The sequence below is a fragment of the Beta vulgaris genome, chromosome 3, assembly GCF_026745355.1.
Source record: "Beta vulgaris subsp. vulgaris cultivar EL10 chromosome 3, EL10.2, whole genome shotgun sequence".
Taxonomy (NCBI): domain Eukaryota; kingdom Viridiplantae; phylum Streptophyta; class Magnoliopsida; order Caryophyllales; family Amaranthaceae; genus Beta; species Beta vulgaris.
In genome coordinates, this window is record NC_079204.1 from 7,730,632 (window position 1) to 7,745,105 (window position 14,474).

The 14,474-nt window shown below is 35.3% G+C and overlaps 1 protein-coding gene and 1 pseudogene across 1 annotated transcript; one reads left to right on the top strand and one right to left on the bottom strand.

Annotated features, from left to right (window-relative positions):
• The first annotated feature begins 3,969 nt into the window (after positions 1-3,969).
• Positions 3,970-9,779, top strand: LOC104888501 (glutamate--tRNA ligase, cytoplasmic-like; annotated as a pseudogene).
• Positions 9,780-12,411: 2,632 nt separating this feature from the next.
• LOC130590691 (uncharacterized mitochondrial protein AtMg00240-like) lies at positions 12,412-13,098 on the bottom strand. Its single transcript, XM_057393240.1, has one exon. The coding sequence runs from the start codon at positions 13,033-13,035 to the stop codon at positions 12,514-12,516; it is 522 nt and encodes a 173-aa protein (XP_057249223.1). The 5' UTR covers positions 13,036-13,098; the 3' UTR covers positions 12,412-12,513.
• Positions 13,099-14,474: the final 1,376 nt, after the last annotated feature.

A 14,474-nucleotide genomic window follows, 5' to 3' on the forward strand; every position in this document is an offset into this window, starting at 1 on the left:
CCGGGTATACTACCCGCTACTAATAGATAATTAAAATATTAGTATTTAAGTCTAGTTGGATTCCACTATCATAATTACCATAACTTAATATTATGGGGTGGGTAGTGGTGTCAAAACAGGTTAGTAAACAGGTTCTGGGTATACCCACGGCGAACCAGGTCATACCCGGACAGGTCAGGATTCTAATTGTCAGTACCCCAGGTCATGACTGGTCAGGTTTTGTTCAATTGGGTCGAACACATTTGAATCATTGGATTCCCGGGTGCCGAACAGGTCTGAACGTTCCGTTTACAAGTCGATCCATTCTCGGGTATAATTGCCCTTTGACATTTTTTTAGCCGGGTTTGCGAAGATCGTATTTAGGTTCCATGTGCGGTTGAGTTAAGTGAAATGTACTCGGGTTGAATTAGTAATGATCTTACTCATCTTAGTTCGATCATTGTGAAACATCGGGTCCATTCGCTGTTGAACGCCAATTCAACTTCGGGTAACTCCTGATCGGGTCATCTTGATTTTGTTAATGAATCATATTAATAAAAGTATTAAGATCGATATATATATATAATATATATATATATATACATATGTGTGTGTGCGATAAATATAAGGATGACAACGAAAAATCAATAAAAACACTATATTGATTACCGTGATGTTTAATGTAGTCTTTTAGTCAACTCTTATTTATCAACTGCGTAAAACGACTCTAATGAGTAAAGGAGTAGAACGACTATTCATATGTTTTAATATTATATATTATAACCAACGACAATAATAACGAGTATACGATCAATTCCAAACTTTATATAAATGATTTATTATTGTAAGCATTATGATTGATATATAAGTTTGTAAATAGCTATGATGGTAATGAGAACAATACTACAAATAAACATCAAATGAAAATGATAATAGTTAATCATAAGAACATGTAACAAGTAACAACCATAAGTTAAGTAAAGTAGTTAATCATAACTTATTAAACAAGTAAAATATAGTTTAATACTAGTATAAGATTAACAACAATAACACTCCCTTGTCTTTATAAGCTATAATATTATTTAAGTTAATTGTTTTTATGTTATACTATAGTTTAATACTAGTATAATATTTGTGGTCTTCTCTTAACTTTGTATATATATGTAAATGAATCGTATTAATAAAAGTATTAAGATCAACATATATATACATATGTGTGTGTGCGATTAATATGTGGATAATAACGAAAAACCAATAAAACACTATATTGATTATCGTGATGTTAGTGTATTCTCTATCTTAGTCAACTCTTATTTCGACTAATCAACTGCGTAAAACCACCCTAATGAGTAAAGGACTAGAGACGACTCTTCGTATGTTTTAATATTATATATCATAATTCATAACCAACGACAATAATAACGAGTACAAGATCAGTTCCAAATTTCATATAAAGGATTTATTATTATAGTAATACAAATACGAAGAGGAATAATAACAATAACAATAACAATAACAATAACAATAACAATAACAATAACAATAACAATAACAATAACAATAACAATAACAATAACAATAACAATAACAATAACAATAACAATAACAATAAATAGTATAACAAATGATAATCATACATTCATAGATTTACAACGACGGTTCATATGACTATATGAGGTCTACCGCCTACGTGATTATAACGCGGGTTCATATGTTGCACAATACTAATAAATAGTAAATTATATCCCTATATCATTACCCCATATAAAAGCTAACTATAACTTATTAAAAGTAACATCAATAAGTTAATTGCTAAAAAGTACTTACTAGTTACTAAATATAGTATTTATGGTATTCTCTTAACTTTGTATATATATGTGACTATAAAGAAACTATTTTATCAGTAGGCTTAAATGTATTAGGACGATTATAATATTGGAACCATTATAGCGAACGTGATTGATTATTTGATTATTAACGAGTATGAGGAGCATCGACTCTTAATATGCTCTAATAACTTAACTACCGATAACATAATGAGAATTATATATTAACAACAAATATACGATCAATTACTAGATTTATATAAAATATAAATGACTCGATTATGGTACGCATTACGATTTGAAATAATAATAATAAAATATAAGAATAATAATAATAATAATAATAATAATAATAATAATAATAATAAAATCACAACCGTTAGATTAGTTGTTATAAATAATAATTTAGTAGGATTATTTGTTTTCTTAAGGCAAAATCCAAAATCATCTAATGGGCAAAATCTAAACCGTTAGATCATCATAATCAAGGGCACTCAAGAAAATAACACAAAGCACACGGATCATGAATATTAACCGTTGGATACATGTCATGAAACAAAATGAACCGTTAGATCGTCTCCTACCCAACCTTCTCCCATCTCTCCTCCAAACCTAAAAATCCTATTTCTCTATGTTCAGCCGCTGCTCTTTCATCTCCTCAAAAAAAAAAAAAAAAGTCGCTGCTTCTTCCTTCCTTTCTCTGTCCTTGCGGAATTCGGACGCCACCACCACGGCACCACCCTTCCTCCCTTTTTCGATGCTCTTTCTCTCTCATCTCTCTCATGATCCTCGCTGAATCGACGCTCTTCGCTCGTCGTCGTCGTTCGTTGTCGTCGGTCCTCGATCTTCGTTCGTAGTTCGTTGTCGTCAGTAGCACCAACACCCTCTCGTCTTCGCCGTCGTTAAGCTACGATTTTCCGAAGTCGAAGCTCCTGTCAAGTTCTCTAATTTCATTATAATTCTTGAATGATTTTCGATTTTTATTTTTGTAGTTGTTTTTGTTAGATCTATCAAATGTATAATGCTGTGAATTTTTCCTTGAATTATTATTGTAATTACTCATTTCAGTCATGTTTCTCTTTGATGAATTAGTTTATATATTCTTAATTTATTTCAATTTATGAACATTTTTTTGTTCCTTACTTTTAACTACATTCACTTGATTCAGATTCTTGTAGTTTTATGATGAATCAATTTGGTATAATAGAGACATCAATTTTTTTTGTTCTGAGTAATTTTTTGTTAATGGTTGCTGTTGAATTTGAAGCATGGGAGATGTTCCTGATTCTTTGTCAACTTCATTCCTCTTCTCAGAATGTATTTAATGTAATGTATTCCATTGTTTCTCGAATGCTGAAGAATTGCAAACTTAGCTTAAGATTCTTATGGCTACTTTTTGCAATACTGGTGTTAGAATGCCCATATTGCTCCCACCATTCTCCAGATATTAAGTAATATTGTCGGTTTGATTAGCTATTGTCATTTATTTTAAATGTCAAATTAAAACAAGAGAGTAATGTACATAAATAATTCAAAAATAAATGAAAATAAAAATATAAACCAATATATGATATTGAAAGTGTAACCTTCAAATAGTCAAATTAAATATAATTTAATTTTTTATTTAATTAATTATTAAATGTAGGCAAATTTATAAATTAACATATTTAAATGATTTTGTAGATATAAAAAAATAATTGAATTTTAATAATATCTTATTGATTACGGTCGGGTTCGGGTTTGAAAGCAGGTCTGTCTGAACAGGTCAGGATATAATCTTGTCAGGTGCCGGTCAGGTCTGGGTAATCCCAGGTCAGGTTTCGGTCAGGTCTGGGGACTGACCCTCACAGGTCGAACCAGGTTCAAGTCAGGTCAGAATCAGGTTGACCCAGCGGTCAGATCTGTTTCTGACACCACTAGGGGTGGGTAGTCTACCCGGTGGGTTAACCAAGTTTTTTCCATTATTTTATAGTATTATATAGATATATATAATTTAGATTCTACTCTACTTTGTACAATACTACAGTTTCATTAAAACCTTAAAAGATCTGAACTCCAATCTTATTGGCTAAATACAATATTCGAGAAACCAAAATGGGTCCGACAAAATCTTTACATAACCTTAAAGGGAGATAAACTTAACCTAACTAGTAACTACTAAGCATATGAACAGAAGAGGGTACGTAGTACGTACTACGTAAAATTGTGGACTCCTCTTCTACTTCTTCCTCACCTTTCTTCTTTCTTTCTTCAAATTCTCTCTCCTCCATTGCAGTTCTACTGGAGCTTTCTTTTTGTCTCTGTTCAATTACACCAGCCTCACCTCTTTCTCTTCCCCCAGCGTTTAAGCGCGGCACCACCATCGCCGATTACAACCACCGCGCATCACCTGTAAATTTACTAGTTTACTCTTATTCTTTTCTTCTTTAATTTTCACATTAGGGTTAGAAAATTGTGAAATTAATTCTATATAATTTTCGTTTTAGGGATTGCGAATTTGCGTTATTGGAATTTTATTATTCAATAACTCATTTTCTCTGTTTCGATTATTGTTAGAAACTTAGAATTATGCATCATATGTTGTTTGATTTATTTAGCTTCGATTATCATCAGAATATGTAGTATAGTTCATTTGCTTCATGCAGTCTCTCTCCGAAATTCGATATCACTAGAAGATTTCACAGGGTTAATTACTTAATTTATATTTTCGTTCAAATACAATTTATTTTCCCTTTTTCCCCTTAAATTTCGACTGAATTAGGGTTGTAATTTTGTTATTAATCAAATAATTGTTGTGTTGTATCTATGTTTTTGTTAAGGTGAATAATTGCAGCAATATAATGGACGCGAAGCTATTATATGCAGTTGATAATCCTCCACTAGCAGCCATTGCTGCTTGTAAAGTTACCCGAATATCTATTTCAATGGATGCTTCACTCCCTTCCTCGACTGCTCCCTTTTTTTATTCCCTGATGGGTAAATTATCCTATTCTTATTTCAGTAATCACTAATACTTCATATGTTATTCACTTTTATCAACTTAACTTTTTTGTTATGTAATGTAATTTTAGATCCAAGATTCAAGGAACATACGTTATTCTGCGACACATTGGACGGACAATGGAACTTTATGGGAACGATGCTTTTCATTATGGACAGGTACCTGCTTTGCCCAATTCACCATTTTTTTCCGTCAAGATCGTTATATAATTAGTATTTCTAGTCTCAAAAGTAGTACAATTAATTAATAAATTAAGTTGTGTATTGGAACCCAAAATGTCATTGTTTTTTTTTTTTTTTATCCATATGAGCCACGAAGGCAGTACAAAATACAAAGAAGGGAGGAGGGATTCGAACTTGTGACCTACAACACCTCAATCTTAACCACTAGGCTAAGACATCATTGGTACCCAAAATGTCATTGTGGCATAAGTCACATAACGGTTGCTGCATTAAAATGTTATTTTTCCCGCTGGGTTCATACTGTTTTTGCCAAAAGAAGAGAAAAGGAAAGCATATATTGTAACCACAAACAACATGCACACACCAAACAGGGAGAAGAGTGTGTATGTTGGCTGTCAAGTTGGGTAATATATGTGGGTTTGTATATTTATATGAGTATGCTTTCGTTTTTTAAGTAATTATTCACTCATCAAATATATAACCCAATCATATGTTAGGTTTGGTCATATCATGTTTAGAGAATGATCCTTAAGGTTAAAATACATTCATGTGAATCTCACTCACTTTAGCTGTGATTTTCAAACAAAAATTGCTCCTTTTTTTAGAATCCATCAGAAGTTTCTGCTACAAGCTGCTTATGTGACATCACGACGGCATCCTCCATTTCCTTCCCTGGTTAATAAAGTTCAATAAGGCAATATTTTGTTTTGATGAGTTTAATGCTATTTTTTGCTTACCTTGTTCTAGGTCCTTCTCATTATGACATATTCTTATGATAAATGTTATTTGAATTGGTATTAATCAAGAGGAATAAGCATTCCAGAGTAAACTAGACTACATCCGACCCGACCATATATGTTCTTGTGAGTGAAAGGAGCATTATGTTATTGAGAACTTACTGTGGTTATTAATAATTCTAGGAAAGTTTAGGACACCAGACAAGAAAAAGTAGATCACATCAGACTAAACCAGGAAAGATCAGACCAGATTAAACTTAAATTTTAAAATTCAGTCTACATCTTATTGTGAGTGAAAGGAGCATTATCCAACTCCTGCCTCCGTGGCCGTGGAGTAAACTAGGAAATATAAATCTGCCATTTTTTTTTTTGGTACAGTAGGATTGTTCATGTGGTGAGTACCCATCTTATAGGATGCCTCGTATGTCGTATCAAGAAGTCAAGTTATATGTTGGATTTTTATATACTGGTTTTATAAATATACTATCTTTTGTAGTTAATAATATACTATTATTTGCGTTGAATATACCACCAAAAATTGTTTTGAACGAAAACATTCACAAGGGTTATGAACTTATGATTTAGGAATTTCTCGTGAAGTTTGTAGTTTTAGTTTTATTTGAATGCTAACATGTTCTGTTTCTTGTATGTTTACATTTAGGTTGATGAGTGGCTAGATTATATCCCCATCTTTTATCAAGCCTCTGAGTTTGAAGCAGCTTGCAGCTATGCAGATGCTTTTCTCTCCACATCTTCCTTTTTGGTTGGTTTTGACTTTTCAATTGCGGATATAGCTTTATGGTCAGCTCTTTCAGGTAAGATTCTACAGTTATAAACATTACCTACTCTGTATTCTCTTAAGGAATTAATGAATTTTTTGAGCTGCACATTGGATGTGCTCTCTAATATAACGCTGCCTTGTAATGCATGTGACGATTACAAGTTTACAACTCTCTATACATAAACTAAAAATAAACAAATAAAACCAAGATCAACTTCTAAAATTTAGGAAACCACTACAAGGATACTGGCTAAGTGCATACTGTTTGAACTTTGAACGTACTCAATGTGAACATCACATGAACTACAGCGATATTTCAGAAGCTGGGCACAAAAATTAGACACAACAAATGCATGCCCTGCAGACTACAGCAGCTTGAGCAAGAACACCGCAGAATCTGAGCACTTCTGCTCTTTGAATTATATTACATTCGCAAAGATGCTGGATTCTTTGCATTATCCATCATTGTTATTAATGTTGCTCTAAGTAACTTAATTATGTTTTGTTTGTTGTTGACATCAAATACTATTTGCGACCTACAGGAACTAGTCAGAGGTGGGAAAGCTTGAGGAGATCTAAAAAGTACAAGAATCTTGTGTGCTGGTACAACTCTTTGACATATGAATACAGTTCATCCTTGAATGAGGTTTTAGGAATGGCTGTTGGAAAAATTAAGCTAAGAGCAGGAATTCCAACAGATTTAAATTCTAACAATTTCTCCAAGATTCATGCAAATGGTGACATTATTGAGAAGACTAAAACACCTAGCTCTAGCTTGCCTGAAATTGATCTTCCTAATGCTGAATTTGGGAAGGTTTGTCTGCGATTCGCACCTGAGCCCAATGGATTTCTCCACATAGGGGATTCAAAAGCAGCCTTACTAAATAAGTATTTTGCTGATAAGTATGAAGGCCGCCTAATTATTCGCTTGGATGACACAAACCCAGCTAAAGAAAGCAACGAGTTTGTGCAGAGTCTTCTCAAAGACATTGATAGTCTCGGCCTTGTTTATGAAGTTATAACTTACACATCTGATTACTTTCCTCAGTTGATGGAGATGGCTGAGAAATTGATTCGTGAGGGAAAAGCTTATGCGGATGATACACCAGTTGAGCAAATGAGGACAGAAAGGGATGCAGGGGTTGAATCAAAGTGCAGGAACAATACTGTGAGTAAAAACTTAGAGATGTGGAAGGAAATGATTGCAGGATCTGAAACAGGCATTAAGTGTTGTCTTAGGGGAAAGTTAGACTTCCAGAATCCAAACAAATGTATTAGAGTCTAGAGACCCAGTTTACTATAGATGCAATCTAGTTCCTCATCATCAGATTGGATCACAATATAAGGTTTACCCAACCTATGATTTTGCAAGTCCATTTGTAGATGCTTTGGAAGGCATAACACATGCACTTCGGTCAAATGAATATTGTGATCGTGATGCTCAATATCACTTGATTCAGAAGGATATGGGAGTTAGACAAGTTCATTTCTATGAATTTAGCAGATTGAATATGGTCTATACGCTTTTAAGCAAGCGTAAGCTTCTGTGGTTTGTGCAAAACGGAAGAGTTGAGGGATGGGATGATCCTCGTTTGCCAACTGTGCAAGGGATGGTTCGTAGAGGTCTTAAGATCGAGGCATTGGCCCAATTCATACGTGAGCAGGTATAACTTGTTTTGCTTTCATTTTGTTTTGCAGAAACTAGTGCTCTATTGACTAAAATTCTTGATTATATGTTAGTGCAATATTATTAGTTGAAGTAGTGTCTCTTTTGCTGGCATATATATTAATGCAAGTTTCAAGCCTTTTCTTTTTATGTACTGCAGGGGGCTTCCACAAATCAAAATCTGATGGAATGGGATAAATTGTGGTCCATTAATAAAAGGATTATTGATCCCATTTGTCCTAGACATACTGCTGTCTTTGAGGATCGCCACATTATGATTTCCCTCATTGATGGCCCAGTAGAGCCCTTTGTGCGCATTCTACCTCGGCATAAAAAGTTCAAAGATGCTGGAGATAAGTGCATATATTATACCAAGAATATATGGATTGACTATGTTGATGCTCTAAGCATATCTGCTAATGACGAGGTGACTTTAATGGATTGGGGAAACGCCATCATCAAAGAGATGAAGAGGGATGAGACAGGCACTATTGTGTAGTTAATAAGAGTTTTGCATCTTGAAGGATCTGTTAAAGCAACTAAGCTGAAGCTAACTTGGCTTCCTGAGATGGATGAATTAGTCAGGCTTCAACTTGTGGAGTTTGATTATCTGATTACGAAGGAAAAACTGGTATTGCCAGATAACTAGTCTCTCAGATTGGTTTATTTATTGTCCCAGTCATTTGTTTCTTGACTGATTTAATTTCCTCTATAACTCAGGTCAAAAGCAACAAAAAGAAAGGAAAGGAGGAAAAGATGCAAGAGGAGGAAGATTTTCTGAAGACACTCAACCCTGTCACCAGAAAAGACACCTTGGCACTTGGGGACTCGAACATGCGGAATCTGAAATCTGGAGATATCATACAGTTGGAGAGAAAGGGTTACTTCAGATGTGATGTTCCATATTTGAGACACTCAAAGCCAATGGTTCTGTTTGCGATTCCAGACGGAAGGCAGCGTAATGTTGTGCAGTAACTCATTCAGAGTGTAGTGTGCAGAAAAAAGTCCTCTTAGTTTATTGACGGCAACTCATATCATGTCTAGAAGTTTTGAATATCTTGCAAAGGAGCTGCACCTGTACGTACTTGTTTTAGAAGTTTTGAATATCTTGAGACCTCTTTGGGGACATTTTTTCTAGAAATTGAAACAACTAAACTTGGAATAGATGTCGAGTTCTCACATATCTAATTAACTTGCGTTGTCTTATTCTTACAGCGTCAATAACATTACTAGATGACACATCCAGAAACTCGTATGTCATATCACAACACATGAATCATTATAGATTGGTATCATCCACAAAACTTGCATCTGATGGACTACATTTACCAGCAATTCAAATAAATTCGATATTGTATGAATAAAAAACATTATGTTAAGAAAACCCAAATAGAGCATCTCCTTGATATTTTTCTTTGCACACTCTCTCCTCATTTGCTGATTATGGCCATAGTTGGGCTGATAATATCGGCTACAAAACTTGTGGGAGTATTAGTATCATTGACGATTGCAGCAAATACTTTCTCTTTCTCTCGTTTCTGAAAAAAAAAAAAAAAAAATCTCCGCTCTTGTGATTCTCCTATTGATGAGTCTGCTGAAAATCTTGCTCTGTTCATCGTCAATCCTTCAGGTTAGTTATTATTAATTTTAGTTTTCTGACTTCTTTTTTTGTGTTTCTTTACTTGCTCAATTATGTTTAAGTCGTTTATTATTGTGTTTGCTCATTTAGTCCAATTGTTGTTGTTTTGAATTTTGATTAATCTGTTAAATTGTTGTATTGAGTGTCGAAATCATGGCGAGTTTTTATGGTAGTAAAGTTTTTTTTCCCTCTTAAGTTAAGTGTAAAATTAGTGGAACAAATGCACGTAAAATTTTGGACATGTATGATGAGACTATGGTTTACTTAGCAAAAACTAATGATGCTCCCTTTCGTGTCACAACTCACAAACATTTGCTCACTACGTATGACAGTTACTGGTTTCCCTTTTTCTGTTTTGGGACGAGATGCCTACCACATCTTTTTACTCGCGTCTTGTTACTTCAGTAATTGTTTTTCTCTCCCTAACCCTTTTCTTTTAGTTTTTTCTTTTCCCATTTCTTTGGTCTTGATAGAAACTGGCTGAAAATTAATATATGATCTGGCTGTTGTATGTTCTGTGGCTAAAGATTTTGGTTACTAATCTGGCAGTTGATGAATACGGTCTCAATGAATTTGGTTCCTTTTTTTCTTTTGGGATTCTGTCTTATCTGAAAATTCAGTTATACAAGTCATATCTACATTTACATTTTATTCTAGATTTTGAATGGTGTGATGTAGCATTGTCCTCATACTCTTGTTTTGTTAAAGATTTGAATTTCTTTTTATTGATGGTAATTCAGTGTTCTCTATGTTACAGTTTCAACTTTCAATATTATGTATAGGTTCCCAAGTAAAATTTATACACCTTTATATTCCTCTTTGGTGCTCAAGACATGTACAAAAGGGTTACAGTGACCTACCCTAAACCTAACTAACTGTTGAGCCAGTTAGTGGCAGGAAAGCAGCTTATATTGCTCAATTCTATCTTTGGTTTATCATACTGTTATTGACTTTTTTATCGAATATTTTGTGATTTTGCATACATCTTGCCTACTGAGGACTTTGCTGAAGCAGCCATTAATTTTGTGCTGGTCATTTGCTGCTGTTCTGTGCTTGAAATTTTAAGTGACCCTGGCACTTGGCTTGATTTGCTGAAATATGGTTCTAGTTATCTTGATGAATTACTGATACTGACCTTTGCTATATGATTATTGGTTATATTGCTGAGACATTTCTATATTCGGTTTTTTATACATCTTGCCTTCTTCGATGAAGGTCTATGTGATTTTTGGCTGACCTAAGGATCAGTAGTTCATGTTTCTTCACCTCACCATGACTTTTGAAATGGTTCAGATGTTCTGAAGTTCTATACATTAGCATCCTATCCAAGCCAAAATAGAATGCTTATCACACGTTTGAGTGATTTTGAGGCAAAGGTTCACTACTAAAAATATAGACATTTACGACAAAGGTATTATGACAGTCTTAAAGGCAAAGGTTCTCGTAATATGAATGCATCCTAATATTATATTTTCTTTATTGATTATCAGCCATTGTGTACTTTATCAAAAATGACCTATCCTGAACCGATTTAGCTGTGGCCTTCCGTTTGCAGGCAGATTTTATCATTTTAAAAAATTGCTCGTCTTTCGACTCACACGATAAATATAGTATAGAGATATATTCCTCAACTGTTCCTCGCTTTTTTAATTATTTTGGATCTGAAGCTGGAAACTTGTCCAGTAGAGATTCTTTAAGCCTCGTTGAAATAGAAAGAGGTGTTTTGTATATTCATTTATCTTCCTTCCCTCTCCAGATTGAACTATCCAAATAGTTGCAAACTTAGTTGATTGGCTCTGTGTTGAGGCTGCTTAATGTCTGGAATGAGACAGTTCTCTTTGACTGATTTCAATCTAGTGTACGAGCTTCCTTATGCCCATACAGAATGCAGGCTCAACCATTCTTTGTACTTGCAGACTGACACCAAGAAGATATCAGCTGTGTCCATATTTTTTGAGACTATCATATAGATTGGATGAAAGTGTAAGAAGTTTGGGGTATATTTATGTGGAAGGATTAACAAAATATATTTGTGGATGTAAAGTTAATGCTCTTTATCACTCATAAACTAAAAACATAATATAATACTTGGAATTTTGGTTTTACAAACTTACTAACATTCCACTCATTTCCCACACACAATATTAGCTCACAAGAGCTTTTCTTGATGCACTCTAAAACTTACGATGCATATCTTAGCAGCAAAATGCAATACCTATTTATACTACCCAAATGATGTAGCATGGAGCAAGCTTTTCAACTTTTGAGAGCTATGCTATAACTAGCATGGTGTAGCCTTTACCTTTGCATTTAAGTGAAGCTCACTCATTTTGACAATTTACTTCACTGTAAATCAAGAGGAAGAAAATTGAGTGTGAGCTAGAGTTGTTTTATTTGACTAAGCCCCATCTAGAAGCTAGGAGAGAGAGAGTTGTTGAATTTTAACACTCCCCCTCAACGACTACTCTCTCTCAGAGTAAGTCTCGAGGTCATACCAAGTTGTTTCCGGAACTTTTCAAACTTTGGTCCTCCAAGACCTTTTGTAAATATATCTGCAACTTGGTCCTCCGTTTCACTTGTTAAGTTCAATCTCTCCCGTAGAACCTTCTCTCGGACAAAATGATAATGTACCTCCACATGTTTTGTCCTTGCGTGAAAAACAGGATTCTCCGCTAAACGTATCGCAGACTGATTATCACAAGCTAACTTGATTCCCGATCAATTGGTTGATGCAGATCCTTGAGTAATTGCGTCAACCACACAACATTCTTGTGTAGCCATAGCTGCCGCTCTATATTCCGCTTCCGTACTTGACAATGACACTGTTGGTTGTCTCTTGCTACACCAAGAGACTGCTCCAGAACCCAGATTAAATACATACCCGTAGTTGACCGACGTGTGTCGAGATCACCAGCATAGTCAGCATCACAGTATCCGACAACTTCAATCTCTTTATCATTGCGGTACAGGATTCCATAGTCAATGGTTCCTTTCACGTACCTTAATATCCGACGTACGGCCTCCAGGTGACGTTTCATCGGTTTTTGCATAAATCGACTAATCACACTCACTGCATAAGCAATATCTGGTCTGGATAACGTGAGATAGATAAGACTTCCCACCAACTGTCTGTACATGGTCACATCTTCTAGATCTTTGCCTTCGACTGAACATAACCTTGCATTAACCTCCATTGGAGTTGACATAGGCTTGCAATCGACCATTCCATATTTTTCTAGAAGATCACGGGCATATTTCTGTTGGCATAGAAATATCCCATCCTTAGTCCGTTCACTTCAAGACCAAGAAAATGTTTTAGTTCTCCGAGCTCTTCATTTGAAATCGTACTGAAAGATTAGCTCTTGTTTGTTGAATCTCCTCTTCAAAATCTCCTGTGATGATAAGATCATCCACATATACAAGAACTATTGCCAACTTTCCATTTTGAGCTTTCACAAATAAGCTCGAATCGCTGGTGCTACAGAATAACCACTCTGTAACAGAAACTCCGCTATCTTTCCATACCAGGCACGTGGTGCTGCTTCAAACCATAAAGGCCTTCTTCAACTTGCATACATGGTGTGGATAAGATGATTCTCAAACCCTTAGGTTGATCCATGTAATGTCTCTATCCAACTCACCATGTAGAAATGCATTTTTGACATCCATCTGCCAGAGCTTCCAAGAATTACTAGCTGCAAGTGCTAGTAAAACACGAACTGTTGTAATCTTGGCAACTGGGCTAAAGTTTCATCTAGTCTAGCCCATATTGCTGAGAAAACCTCGAGCTACAGTCGTGCCTTGTACCTTTCAATGGTACCATCAGGTCTAGTCTTCACTTTGTATACCCATTTGCAAGAAATAGGTTGAACTTCTCGAGGCTTTGGCACTAACTCCCAAGTTTCGTTCTGGTGCAGAGCTTGAATTTCTTCTTCCATGGCTTTTCTCCAATCTTTGCTTCGAGCTGCCTCATCATAGCTACTTGGCTCTTTTACATCCTCAACCATTGCAGCATTTGCATATCTTGGATTTGGCTTTCTCTGCCTTGTGGACCTGCGTAGTGCTGGTGAGGTTTTTCTTCTTCAAAATCTTCAATTTGACTTGGCCTTTCTTCTCCACTATTTCTATGATGTGTTCCTGTTTGCCATGGACTTTTCTCTCTTCTGTTGGTGTGGTGTAGGTTGAGATATCTCCATCTCAAGACTACCACCATCTTGACTAGACTGACCTTCATTTTCTCTCCATCTTTTCTTGAAGCTTTTCCTCGATCTCCTTCGAGTCTGGCAATAATCAGCTTGTGGTGACCACCAAGATGATGCTTCATCAAACACCACATTTCGTGACACGTGACATTTATCTGTTGTTGGATCACAACACCTCCAACCTTTTCTTTGATCATCGTATCCCACAAAGATACAACGAATAGCCTTTTTATCAAACTTGCTACGCATATGCTCAGAACAAAGACGTAGCATACACATCCGAAAACTCGAAATGGCTCACTGCTGGCTTCATCTTTCTTAGCTTCTCAAATGGTGAGACAAAATCTAGTCTCGCCTGAGGTAATCGATTGTCACATGTGTCGCTGTTCTATACACTCGACCCAAAAACGTGGTGGCACGTTCTTGCATGTAACATGCTTCTGCATGTCTCTGCAAGATGT

Bases quoted from the DNA above. Each gene is read 5' to 3' on its own strand.
- LOC130590691 (XM_057393240.1), bottom strand. From the start codon at position 13,035: ATGGTCGATTGCAAGCCTATGTCAACTCCAATGGAGGTTAATGCAAGG.